The 13896-nt window shown below is 41.6% G+C and overlaps 1 protein-coding gene across 1 annotated transcript in view; it reads left to right on the top strand.

Moving 5' to 3' along the window:
- Positions 1-1917: 1917 nt before the first annotated feature.
- The window catches only part of rnf17 (ring finger protein 17), a 73523-nt gene continuing 61544 nt past the window's right edge, over positions 1918-13896 (top strand). The window contains exons 1-6 of the mRNA XM_078221447.1: positions 1918-2005; positions 2126-2260; positions 4002-4185; positions 10372-10537; positions 11177-11367; positions 12962-13112. Coding sequence (XP_078077573.1) covers positions 1918-2005; positions 2126-2260; positions 4002-4185; positions 10372-10537; positions 11177-11367; positions 12962-13112 — 915 coding nt within the window. The remainder of the gene's footprint in view (positions 2006-2125; positions 2261-4001; positions 4186-10371; positions 10538-11176; positions 11368-12961; positions 13113-13896) is intronic.

A 13896-nucleotide genomic window follows, 5' to 3' on the forward strand; every position in this document is an offset into this window, starting at 1 on the left:
TGAGGGAGAAGTTATTATTGCCTCACCAGATTCTCGTCATTGTTTGAGATCCGACCCACTACAGTGGTGTCGTCAGCAAACTTGAAAATCGAATTGGAGGGGAATTTGGCCATACAGTCATAGGTGTATAAGTAGTATAGTAGGGGGCTGAGAACACAGCCTTGTGGGGCACAGGTGTTAAGGTTGATGATGGAGGTGTTGTTGTTGCCTATCCTTACTGATTGTGGTCTGTGAGTTAGGAAGTTCAGGATCCAGGCCCAGACTGCGAAGTTTTGGAGATGAGTTTCGTGGGAATAATGGTGTTGAAGGCTGAGCTATAGCCAATAAATAGGAGTCTGACATAGGTGGCTTTGTTATCTAGGTGTTCCAGGGTTGAGCGCAGGGCCAGGGAGATGGTGTCTGCTGTGGACCTGTTGCAGCGCTAGGCAAACTGTGGTGGATCCAGGCAGTCCGGGAGGCTGGAATTGATTCATGCCATGACTAGCCTTTTGAAGCACTTCATAATGATGGATGTCAGAGCCACCAGCCGATAGTCATTAAGGCACGCTGCTTGGTTTTTCTTGTGTACCGGGATGATGGTCATCGTCTTAAAGTAGATAGGGACCTCAGATTCTTGTAAAGAGAGGTTGAAGATGTCTACAAATACCCTCACCAGCTGACCTGCACAGGATCGGAGTGCTCATCTGGGTACCCCATCCGGGCCAGTCGATTTCCATGGGTTGACCTTCGCGAAAGCTGCTCTGACATCTGCAATGGTGACCCCAGATACGGGTTCATCCAGGGTGGAGGTCATGCTCTCGCTGACCTCTTGCTCAAAATGGGCGTAGAATGCATTGAGCTCAACAGGGAGCAGTGTGTTGGAGCTGGTGATTTTTACATGCCTTCATCTTTGTAGCCTGTTACATCGCCATAGTCAGCGGGCTCCATGTGGCTTGCCTGGGACTCTAGCTTGGTCTGGTACTGTTTTTTGGCATCTTTGACGGATCTCCTTAGATCGTATCTGGCTTTCTTGTATAGGTCAGTGTCACCTGACTTGAACGCCTCAGACTTGGACTTCAGCAAGCAGTGGATATCCCTGTTCATCCATGGTTTCTAGTTAGGGAACACACGGATTTGCTTCTTTGGCACACAGTCTTCTGCACACTTACTAATGAAGTCAGTTACTGTAGTGGCGTATTCATTCAGGCTGGTCGCAGAGTTTTTAAATACCGACCAGTCCACTGACTCCAAGCAGCTCCATAGGAGATCATCCAATTCTTCAGACCAACATTGCACGACTTTCTTTGATGGATTTAAATTTAAATGGATTTTGTTGCATTTAAACACCGACAGTTTTTCCAAAGGACAGGAGTTTTAAATGTTTTTGTCAGCTGCATTTGACAGTTCATTTTGATACTTTTGACAGTTCCAATCAGCTTAAGCACTTTGTATGCACATTCACATCCACTTGTAACAATCCCAAGGTGCAACTTACCTCCCCAAAGGTGTCCCAGGACCACAGTTGAAGACATACCCCACCTCTCCTAAGGGCTGCACAAAGTTCAGAACTGCTTCTACCAGGTTTAACTTGCGCATGACATGTTTCACACACCTGGATCATCAAAGTTAAGTAACAGTGGAGCCAGCTACTGATTTATATGGTAGCTACCTCTGTGGAATGCACATGCACAAATCCTGACCCAGGCCTAGTCCTATCCCTGCAAGAACGGTAGATGCTAGCAGCCGGATTTCCAAATTTTGGCCTCTTCTGCCATTTTAGAACTTCAAGCCAGTGCCTTAAATTTAGCTGGTTACATAAGCTTGAGGGGCAAGTGGTCTTCGGTTGATTTTTTTTTAAAAAAAGGTTAACATTTTTTCTGTTAAATGTACGGGCAAACTTTTTAAGAAAACTCCGCACCTCATAAGAAATATATTCCAATGAGAAACAAAAATTCCACAAAGATTAGGCTGACAAAAGAAGTTGAGGATATTAAAGAGGAAACTTCAAATGTTGCAAAGACTAGTAGTAAAAGCCACTTTGAGACTTTCAGGAATTAGCAAAGATTAATCAAAAATTATGAATGAGTAAACTAGCAAAACATACAAAACAAATTGTAATGGCTTCTAAAAATTTGTATGTAAAAAGAAACAGTAACAAAACTAAATGTTGGTTCCATAGAGGCCAAGGGAATACATAATAATGAAGAACAAGTTAATAGTCGAATTGCAATAGAAGCCATGAGCATACCAGAAATAGTGGGGAACCAAAAGTCTAATCAGGGTGAGGAACCTAAAACAATATCTGTGGCCTTGGTATTATATGAACTAAAGGCCGGTTGACCATAACCTGAAGGTTTATGTTGTTGGGGTCTGAAAGAGAGAATTGCAGAAATGGTGGATGTACTGGTTATGATATTCCACAATTTCTTCTATTCTAGAACAGCCCCAAAAACTGGAAGGTAGCAAATGTAATAGCACTACACAAAGGAGAGAGAAAAAGAAAACCAGGAACTACAGGCTAGTAACATGCCATCAGTCATTGGGAAAATACTGGAATCTGTTTTTAAAGAGGCACTTAATTATGCAGAGTCCACTTTATGAAAGGGCAATAGTGTTTGACAAATTGATTAGATTTTTTGAGGGTGTAACTAATGGGGTGGATAAAGGGGAATCTTATTTGTGGTATACCTATATTTCCAAAAGACATTTGATGAGAATGATTAAAAGATTATTCCGCAAGATAAGGGCTAATGAGATTGGGGTAATAGATTGGCATGAATAGTGTATTAGTTAATTAACAAAGCAGGAAGTCAGAATAAATGGGGCAATATCAAGTTAGCCGGCTGTAATAATTGGAATGCTGCAATGACTGTAGTTCAGTAACGAGAGAAATGTGTTCAAGTTTGATATAAAGAATGGGATTTTCTGCTCTCAACACTGGGCATCGGTGCTGGTGTATTGGTCAGAAAGTCAACAGCTGTACAGATGTTTCCATCCTGCCTACCATGATGCCCACTGGTGTTGGGGCTGGAAAACACAGGACAGAGCTATGTGGAACAGCAAGCTGTAGGAATAAATAAGGATTCCAAAAGGATATAGACAAGGCAATAGGAAGCTGACAGATGGAGTACAATGAGATTATTCACTACTTTTTTTTAAATGGTGAGAAACTTAGAAATGTTCTCTTTCAGAGGTATTTGTTTCCTCCTAGAAACACCAAGTTAACATGCAGGTTGTGGATATAGCTGGCAATTAGATAGGCAAATGGAATATTGGCCTTTATTGCAAGGAATTTGGAGCACTAGAGTAAAGACCTACTACAGTTGTGCAGAACTTTGGAACCATAACTGGAATATCGTGCACAATTTTGACATCCTTGTATAAAGAAGAATCCACTTGATTTGGAGGCAGTGCAGTGAAGATTCACTAGAGTAATTCCTGAAATTAGAGCATTGAGAGGTTGAGTAGATTGGTCTTTACCTGCTCCAGAAAAATGAGGTGATATCATTGAAACATACAAAATATTGTTGGGGCTTGAAGGGCTGACAAGTGGAAGCTGTTTGCCTGGTTGGAGAGTCTAGGCAAAGGGAAAAGGGATCAGCTATTCAAGCAATGAAAATGTCTTCACTGAATTTGAAACTCCCCTGAGTATTATGGATGTTCCATCATTGCATATATTCAAGGCCAAGAGAAATCGATAGAATTTTGGACTGTATGGTGATATTTTTTTTGTCTTTTAGGGACTGTATGGTGATTGGGAGAGAGAATGGAGAAGTTTGAAGTTTATTAGTGTCATAAGTAGGAATTGAGATAAAAATCGGCTGGCTTAAAAGTACTCTATGTCTGACTTCTGATGTTTTTCTATTTGAATAGATGGGCTTGAAGGAAATTTAACGAGGTTCTTAAAATAACGAGCATTGATTTTAACAGGGAAGACTATTTCCTTCATTTGGGAGTCAGTGATCGGGGTCATTGTTTTATAATATTCATTGCAAAAATTACTTTTTCTCTTTCCAATGCAGGTGAGAGGATTATTGTTAAAAGCAGCATTTTTCGTGCGTGGTGCCGAGGAATTATCACGGAGCTGGTGCCATCAGGAAAAAATGAGAAGTGTAACAATGTAGAAACATATCGAATAACTGATATTGCTGCAATCCAAGTGTTCACGTTGGACTTCGGCCATTCAGAAATCTTTGTACTTCCAGGGTATTGCAAATTTAATGGTTTTTGATGTGCTATAGGTTTCTCTTTTCTCTCTCTCCTTCCCCTGCTTCTCTCCTCCTTCCAACCGCCGCCCCCCCCCCCCCCCCCGTCCCCCACCCCCACCAAAAAATAATTGAAGTTGCAGTTGCTGACTCTGATACCAGATGCCTCTAGAACTTGTAGGTGCCACATGAATGTGAATCCATAAGAACCAACAGCTTGCCCAATTAACTAAATGTGTTGATCTTTAACACCATCAAAGATACAATTACCACCCAAACAACATTTCAAATGCAGGAAATGTGCTGAGATGGTGATATGGAAATCGGGTATTTTCCCCTCTTATCCCGAGACCAGTTATCATGCTGTGACTGAAATTTGATAATTTAGCACAGAGCATGGATCAAACCTGTGATTTTCTAGTCCGTTTCATTTGCTATGAGTCATCAGCGAAACTAGAAATATACCACTACCATTCTTTTGTTTCCCCTTAGTGTGTCATATTCATAGCTGGTGCAGCCAGTCAATATGTAGAGATTTGCATACTAAAGTACAATTTAATTTCAGGTATACTCTGCAGTTGAACAAGATGCAACTCAAAATGAAATTAATTTAAATCTGTTGTTCAAATTTGCCATTTTAATGAAAAGGCATAATAAACATTACAGGAACACTTAAGATATAACTCTAAAATGTCAAAGCAGCTGTGAAATGCAAGTGATTGAACTTTTGCGTTGTGGCACATGTGCATTTCTTATGGTTCAGTCAATCATTTTGTGAAATATTGTCATTATGGTTTATTTTCTGCTGATCAGCATTTCATTTTGGAGGACAAAATGAGTTTCCATTATTCAAATCAATTTCGGTACCCAACGAAAGGATACCACCATGCCGTTTTCTGGTAAACTCGAACCATTTGATGCAAACGAAGAAGATTGGGTACAATAGATGCAGCATATGCATTATTTTTGGAATGAACAAAAATGTTGAGATCAACTAGTATGTGGGATAAATAACATGGGAATCTAAAAGAAGCCACTAGGGGAGTCAGCTTGATTTAGGCCATTCAAATAACCTTATTTATGGAAAGCGCTGGAAAAGGTGCTCGAGGTGCAAAGCGTGCCTGGAGGCAAGGTCTACCACTTGACGAGAGTTGCCACAAACAACAACAGCACCAGAAGTGGGGTAATTGCATCCCAGAGAAGTGTCAGTATCGAGATGCAGAATGTTTCAGGTGCAGTAGGAGGGGTCACTTAAGGCATTGATGTAGAAACAAGCAGAGCCTACCCAGCCCAGAAATGGGGCAGGTGCCAGTCTACAGTATGGGAAGTGTCAGTTAATGGAGCGGAGTGTTGTCATTAAACCACATTGATGTGAGCAAAGTGGTCCCAATAACCATGGTACTGCCAGTAAATGGGACGTCCCATGGAAATAGAAGTGGACGCTGGGGCTTTGACAACCGTCCTAGGAGAGCAGACTTAGTTACTCAGAATGCGGTGCGACCGTTTAGGCTGGAGAGTGCTATAACCAAGCTAGCCACTTATTCCAGAGAGACACTTAAAATCAAGGGGCTACTGGTTGGCAGTTGGTGACCAGTGGCGTGCCGCAGGGATTGGTGCTGGGGCCTCAATTGTTTACCATTTACATAGATGATCTGGAGGAAGGGACTGAATCTAGGGTATTCAAGTTTGCTGATGACACGAAGGTGAGTGGGAAAGCGAATTGCGTGGAGGACGCGGAAAGTCTGCAGAGAGATTTGGATAGGCTGAGCGAGTGGGCGAGGATCTGGCAGATGGAATATAACGTTAGCAAATGTGAGGTTATCCACTTTGGAAGAAATAATAGTAAATTGGAATATTATTTAAATGGAGAAAAATTACATCGTGCGACTGTGCAGAGGGACCTGGGGGTCCTTGTGCACGAATCGCAAAAACTCAGTCTGCAGGTGCAGCAGGTGATCAAGAAGGCGAATGGAATGTTGGCCTTTATTACGAGGGGGATAGAATATAAAAGCAGGGAGGTCTTGCTGCAACTGTACAAGGCACTGGTGAGGCCGCAACTGGAGTGCTGTGTGCAGTTTTGGTCCCCTTATTTGCGAAAGGATATATTGGCCTTGGAGGGAGTGCAGAGAAGGTTCACCAGGTTGATACCAGAGATGAGGGGTGTAGCTTATGAGGAGAGATTAAACAGATTGGGTCTGTACTCGTTGGAGTTTAGAAGGATGAGGGGTGATCTTATAGAGACATATGATAATGAAGGGGCTGGATAGGGTAGAGGTGGAGAGATTCTTTCCACTTGGAAGGGAAACCAGAACTAGAGGGCACAGCCTCAAAATAAGGGGGGGCCGGTTCAGAACAGAGTTGAGGGGGAACTTCTTCTCTCAGAGGGTAGTGAATCTCTGGAATTCTCTGCCCATTGAAGTGGTGGAGGCTTCCTCGTTGAATATGTTTAAATCGCGGGTAGATAGTTTTCTGATCGATAAGGGAATTAGGGGATATGGGGAGCAGGCAGGTAAGTGGAACTGATTCGCTTCAGATCAGCCATGATCTTGTTGAATGGCGGGGCAGGCTCGAAGGGCCAGATGGCCTACTCCTGCTCCTATTTCTTATGTTCTTATGACTCCAGTAGCCTACAGACAGCAATCGGCCCAGATCCTGTTTATTGTCACATTGGGACAAGAACCAAGTCTAAAGGGGTGCCACTGAGTCCAACATGTTGAATTAGTTAGAGATATTCAAATTGAGTGAGGGAGGCTTATACAACATCATCCGAAGATACCTCCAGGTTTTCCAAGGAGATCTAGGAAAAATAAAGGGGCTACAATATACATATACCTCAGCATGGTTTCAGGGTCTTGCAGGGCTAGACTGGTTCCCTGTTCCATTTGGAAAAAGTGGAAGTGGAGCTTAAACGTCATGAAGATGTGGGCATCACAAGACCGGTGCAGTTTGCAGAGTGGGCTGCATTTATTGTTCCTGTCGTCAAACCGAACAAGATAGTTTTGTATTTGTAGAGAATTACAAACTGACTCAATTGGACAGGTATCCGGTACCCAAGATTGAGGATCTATATGCCAAACCAGCTGGCGGCTTACTTACAACTTGAATCAGATGAGTCACCCTGACACAGTCTTATGAGTGTATCTGGTTACCATTTGGAGTATATTTGGCATGTGTGGTTTTCAGCGCACAATGGAAAATTTGTTACAGAGGTTACCCAGAGTTGCACTTTAGTTGATGTGTTGATTACTGGTTTCACGGAAGAGGAGCATTTGACTAATTTGGAAGAAGTGTTGAAGAGATTCACAAATGTATGAGTGCACTTCAGAAGAGAGAAGTGTACTTTTGAGACCAATCGGGGAACTTATTTGGGTTACAAAGTAGATGCAAAAGGCTGCATCCCTTGGAGGAAAAAGTGAAGGTTATAAAGGAAGTACCCTCTCCCAAGAATGCTACAGAGCTGAAATCCTTCCTCGATATGGTGAACTATTATAGTAAATTCATTTCAAACTTGGCTACCTGATTAGCATCCCTGAACATGTTACTGAGGAAACACCAAAGGTGGTTTTGGAAGGTGCCTTAGAGAGGCCTTCCATTAGGTGACAGCATTGTGTCAACAAATCTACTGGTTCATTTCAAGCCTATAGAATTGGAGTCATGCTTTCTCACAGATTGAAAGATGAAACTGATAGCTTGCAAGTTAAGGACCCTCTCTGAAGCAAAAAAGGGATACTCCCAAATCGAAAGAAGGGTTAGCAATGGTTTTTTACATCAGGAAATTCCACCGATACAAATGTGGAAGGCATTTCACAATAGTGATGGACCATAAATCGTTATTGGAATTGATCAAAGAAGATACCCAGATCTGCCCGGATACAATGTTGGGCGTTAATGCTCTTGGCATGCAAATACACCTTACAACATCGACCTGGAGCCTGGCTAGCTAATGCTGATGCTTTATGCCGTCTCCCAAAACCTGTATGTTCAACACTTTCCCACCAGTGCCAGAAGAAATTGTAATGGTTTTAAACTTCTTGGAAACACTGCCAGTATCCATGAAACAAATCAGAACTTGGGCGCAAAGGGACCCTTTACTGTCAGTAATCAAGAATATGATTTGAGCAGATGTTTCAGGTTCAAGTTTGAGACCGCAAAGCCTTACTTGGCTTGAAAAATGACTTAAGCTGTGAAGGCAGTATAATCTTCTGGGGGTCATGAGTGGTTGCTCCCAATGCCGGGAGACAATTATTATTGAGAAAATAGCATAGCATCCATCCTGGCATATCAAAAGTGAAATGTTGCTAAGAAGCTGTGTGGTGGCTCAGCATTGATGCTGATAGAACATGCAAAGTTAAGTAATATGATCAGTGTTGAGAACAGCAGAACCTTCTACTGCTGCTGCTCTGCATGCATGAGAATGGCTTGGTAGACCTTGAGTAAGGGTTAGTGTTGACTTTGTGGGTCCTTTCATGAACTTGATGTTTCATTTTATTAGTAAATGTGCACTCTTAAGTGGATGGATGTATACCAAATGAAGTCAACTATCTCCTATGCAATGGTCAAAGTTACATCAGTGATTCTGCATCCTTGGAGTGCCAGAAGTCCTGGTTTCAGATAACACAAAAGCATAGGAGTAGGCCATTTGGCGCCTCAAGCCTGCTCTGCCATTATGATGGTGGATCATCCAACTCAATAGCCTGATCCCACTTCTTGCACTCTTTCCCCCACCCATCAATATTCTTTGATCCCCTTTGCCCAAGAGCCGCTGCTTTCTGTGGTAGCGAGTTTCACGGGCTTACTTCTCTGAGTGAAGAAATTATTCCTCATCTCAGTCCTAAAATGGTTTATCCCGTATCCTTCGATTATGACCCCTGGTTCTGGAATCTCCCACTCTTGGGTGCATCCTGCATCTACCGTGTCTAGTCTTGTTAGAATTCTGTAGGTTTTGATGTGACGACCCCCCCCCCCCCCAAAAAAAATTCTTAACTCCAACGAATATAATCCTAACCAACTTGATCTCTTCTTGTATGTCAATCTCTCAGTCCCAGGAATCGGTCTGTTAAACCTTCACTGAACATCCTTCCTCAGAGACCAAAACTGCACACAATTATCCAGGTGTGGCTTCACAAGGCCCTGTATAACTTCAGCAAGACACCTCTGCTCCTGTACTCATCCTCATTATGAAGGTTAACATACCATTTGCTGTCTTTACTGCCTGCTGCACCTGCATGCTTGCCTCCATTTCTGCTGCTCCACTCCCACTTTTTGACCTCTCTGTCCTTGTCCGCTACACTGTTCCAATAAAAGCTTAACATTGAAGTTATGGAGGAACAGCACATCTTTTGATTACAGCCTTCTGGGCTCTATATCAAGTTTGGCACTTTCAGATCCCAACCCTCTTTGTGTATTTTGTTTTTGGATGGCAGCTAAGTAGTGATTCTGCTTTCCAGTTTGCATTTTCTCTGGATAGGTCTTTTGCTTCTTGTCCTATTACCATCCCCTTTGCATCATCTTTCCCTTGCCATTTAATCTCTCCTATATTCCATCCTATCACAGATCCCCCCCCCCCGGCCTTGCATTCTGTCCTCCCCTCCCCAATTACCCTGCTTCCAAGCTTGCTTTGAATCTGCGATAGAATTTCAATTCTGATAGGTTATCGGCCCTATATGTTGTTTCTGTACAGAAACAGAAGTAACATATAGGGCCGATAACCTATCAGAATTGTACTTAACGTGCTGAATATTTCCAAAATTGTGTTAATTCAAACTTCCAGCATCTGCAGTATTTTATTTTTGTATGGAATTTCTGATTCCTTTAAGCCTAAAGTTGCATTTGCCACTCAAATCCCCAGTGACTGTTAGTAAGGTGATGTATAGCTGAACCATACATCCTTACCAAGGAACCTCTGTGGTCCAATTCCTGCTGTCTGCTGGGTAAGCTGATTTCACCTGGGGAAGCAGTTTATACTTTGGGCTTCTCTGCTTGAGCAGGAAGAGAAAAACTGGCCAGGCTTCCTAATCACTATTGACTGGTTCCTGCTTGCAACGCAGCTTGACTGAAGAGAGGATTGGGTGTAGCTGTACCTCTTTATTCTGGCCTACCACTAGATTGAATATTGGGAACTTATAAATACTTTTAAAAGTAACATATGGCTAAATGTGACATTTTCTTGTAATGTTATTATGCATAGAATTGACAACCCTTTGAAGACGTTGGAGGATAGTGCGGCTACATACACATGCATCCGTGACTTGAACCAGTATGTACGAAAACTGACTCCTCAAATGAAAGCATTAAATCATATTCCTCCATTAGCTATCAAATGTTCATTGAAAGACATTGTTCCAGCAAATCTGGTAAGTGGCTTGTATGTATTCCGTGATTTTTAGTTTTTATATAAAGTTGTGTTTAGATGTTGCTGATTGCTGTATTTAGTCTGCATATTCTTCCTGGGGGGTTTATGTAACTCATCTTGCTCAGTGTCATGTCATTTATGCATTCCATTAAGTATATCTATAGGAGAGTGCTGTCCATAGTGTTAACATCACTAGACTAGCAACCCAGAAGCCCAGGCTAATGCTCTGGGACACGGATATTCAAATCCCACCTTGGCAGCTGGTGGAACTCCAATAGATGCAGTATTTCTCTCTCTCTCCTCCACACACACACACCCCTCCCCCCCCCCCCCCCCAACACACACACACACCCCATTTTTGTATTTGTTTGTTGCATGGTCTCAGTTTTGTACCATATAAGTTTCTATTTTTCTGGAAAGCAGTTTGTATATTTGTTCATCGACTACTTCTGTGATTGTAGTGTTACCTTTTTCGCCCCATCTTCCACGATAGTGTTTTTATTCTTTTCCTTTCTGAAGAAGGATCTTCCAAGTTAATTTATAAAACTTGTGCTTTTGGAATAGATAAAGTGGAGTATACCTAGAATCAAATGATAAACTTGCATAAAATGTTATTAATCTATCTGATCAACTTTAATAGAGTAACAGTTGGAGTGTTGAAGCCAAGAGTGAGTTTACACGAATTGTGGATAACAAAGCTGTACAAATGATAGTTTTGGGAGAGGATGGAGATAAGCTTCTTGTGGATTTGAAAAAACCTCCTATGGATAAGATGGAGAGTGATGTTCCAGTGTCATTACGAGATGCACTCGTGTTCTTGGAATTGGCCAGGTATGTCGTCTTGAGAATGTCCCTGAACCCCCGGAGGAAAATTTTAAATGCTCGTGCTGGTCATTTGGGACTATAGATATTGTTTTATTTTCAGTAATTAAACTGAATGAGGGCCTAATTTTAATGCCTGCTTTGCCTCCCAAGTGTCTTGAGCCCTAATTTCAGATGTGAAATGTGAAGTCCAAATGTTTTCCCATTGTCCATGTTAGATGGTTATCCTGCATTTTTGGATCCATTTCCACCAGGAACAGGCTCAGACTGTATGAATGATTGTGTGTAATACTCTTGGCATCAACAGAAGCACAGTAGCTAATTTGGTTTCAAACTCTGCCAGATGAAAAGACATTTTATTAATTCGTTGCATCACAAGTTATCAACAGCATCATTTGTTGCAGCTGTTTCTTTTAAAGGTGCCTGTAGCCACACTGATGTATCACCCATTTTTTTTAAACTGCCCAGTTTCATGCACTGGTTTCAATGCTGTGGCCGTACACAATTTGATTTATTGTTGTCACATGTATTATACAGTGAAAAGTATTGTTTCTTGTGTGCTATTCAGACAAAGCCTACCGTACATAAAGAAGGAAAAGGAGAGTGTGAAAATAGTGTCACAGTCATAGCTAGGGTATAGGGAAAGATCAACTTAATGCGAGGTAGGTCCATTTAAAAGTCGGATGGCAGCAGGGAAGATATTGTTGAGTCACTTGGTATGTGTCTTCAGACTTTTGTATCTTTTTCCTGACTGAAGCAGGTGGAAGAGAGAATGTCCGGAATGCGTGGGATCCTTAATTATGCTGGCTGCTTTTCCGAGGCAGTGGGAACTATAGACGGTGTCAATGCATGGGAGACTGGTTTGAGTAATGGACTGGGCTTCGTTCACAACCCCTTGTAGTTTATTGCGGTCTTGGACAGAGCCGGAGCCATACCAAGCTGTGATACAACCAGAAAGAATGCTTTCTATAGTGCGTCTGTAGAAGTTAGAGTTGTAGTGGACATGCCAAATTCCTTCAGTCTCCTGAGAAAGCAGAGGTGTTGATGGGCTTTCTTAACTATAGTGTTCGCATGGAGGCATCAGGACAGGTTGTTCATGATCTGGACACCTAAAAACGTGAAGCTCTCGACCATTTCTACTTCATCCCCATTGATATAGACATCAGCATGCCCTCCACTAGAGTCCTGAAGTCGATGACAATCTTTCATTTTGTTGACACTGAGGGAGAGATGATTGTCGTCGCATCAGTTCCCTCTTTCCTGTACTCCGTCTCATCATTATTTGAGATCAACCCATAATGGTGATGTCATCAGCAAACTTGAAAATAGAGTTGGAGGGGCATTTGGCCATACAGTCAGAGGTACAAAAGGAATATAGTAACAATTGTATTGTTCCATATATTTTCAAAAATAGCTTTCTTTATATGGTTTAAAAAAAACATCAAAATTGCGTAAGATAAATATAAATTGTCCCAAACAGATGATTATTGTCAATAGTCCCCTTTCCACATCGAATGTCTGGAATTTCAGAATGATTCTAATCAACATCTTGTCTTAATAAATTTGTTGTTTTCCCACATCAAATAACTATTTATTATCTTAGGTTTGTTAGTGAATATTCTGTTCCTGTACCAAACCTGGAAAGCAACATGTTACCCATGCAATATTATCCACCTGTTAAACCACCTTTCTTAAAGGAGATTCAAATGATGGTTACTCACATCAACAGCCCAATGGATTTCTACATTCAATTGGTAATTTTTACATTTTACAGCATTTTACAGTGTTTAAAGTATATTTGAAGAGCAAGCTGTTTATGCAATTGGTATACAAAGGCTAAAGTGTTAAAATTAGTGCTGTCAGAAAAGTTTGACAACATTGCAAGGTATTTGATATTTCTGGTCAGATGTTTTTTTAAAATAGTACATATTTATGGTGAAATGGAGGTTTTACCCATTTAAGATGATTGGTGCAAAATACTATTACTTCGGCAATGACTCATTGACATTGGGTGTGGCCCTGAGATTTGGTACTATTAAGATGGGGTGTCTCCAATCCAGCAGTGCTTGAAAAGGAACTCTTGCAGTTTTGAGCACTGGAAGGGAGCTCTCTGATCTGGAGAGAGAAGGTACTGGCACCCGGTGCAGGCTCGGAGATTGCCTGGTCTTTGAATCCAGAGGTACTGAAGAGGGAACGGATTCTTTTGAGGCAAGTTAGAAAATGAAGATGCATAGTGCAACATGAAAGAATAGTGGTATGTATGTAAAGAAAGTTAGCTAACAACTAGGAGTTGCAAAGGTGGAAGGGAAAATGGATGTTACTCCGATTGTAGAAGAGTTAAAAATTTGTTTTTGGTATAGGGAGCGTATCTCAAAATTGCTACTGATGAAGCAATTTTGATCAAAATTGCTACTGATAAATGACTCAAAGCTTTTCAGAAGACAGATGAAATTTAGACCTGGTTTGTGTTAAGAAGCCTCATGTGTCAGAGGAGGATGGCATACTTGATTGTGTTGAACACTGCCATGAAGCGGAAGG

The sequence above is a fragment of the Mustelus asterias genome, chromosome 10 (genome assembly GCF_964213995.1).
Source record: "Mustelus asterias chromosome 10, sMusAst1.hap1.1, whole genome shotgun sequence".
Taxonomy (NCBI): Eukaryota; Metazoa; Chordata; class Chondrichthyes; order Carcharhiniformes; family Triakidae; genus Mustelus; species Mustelus asterias.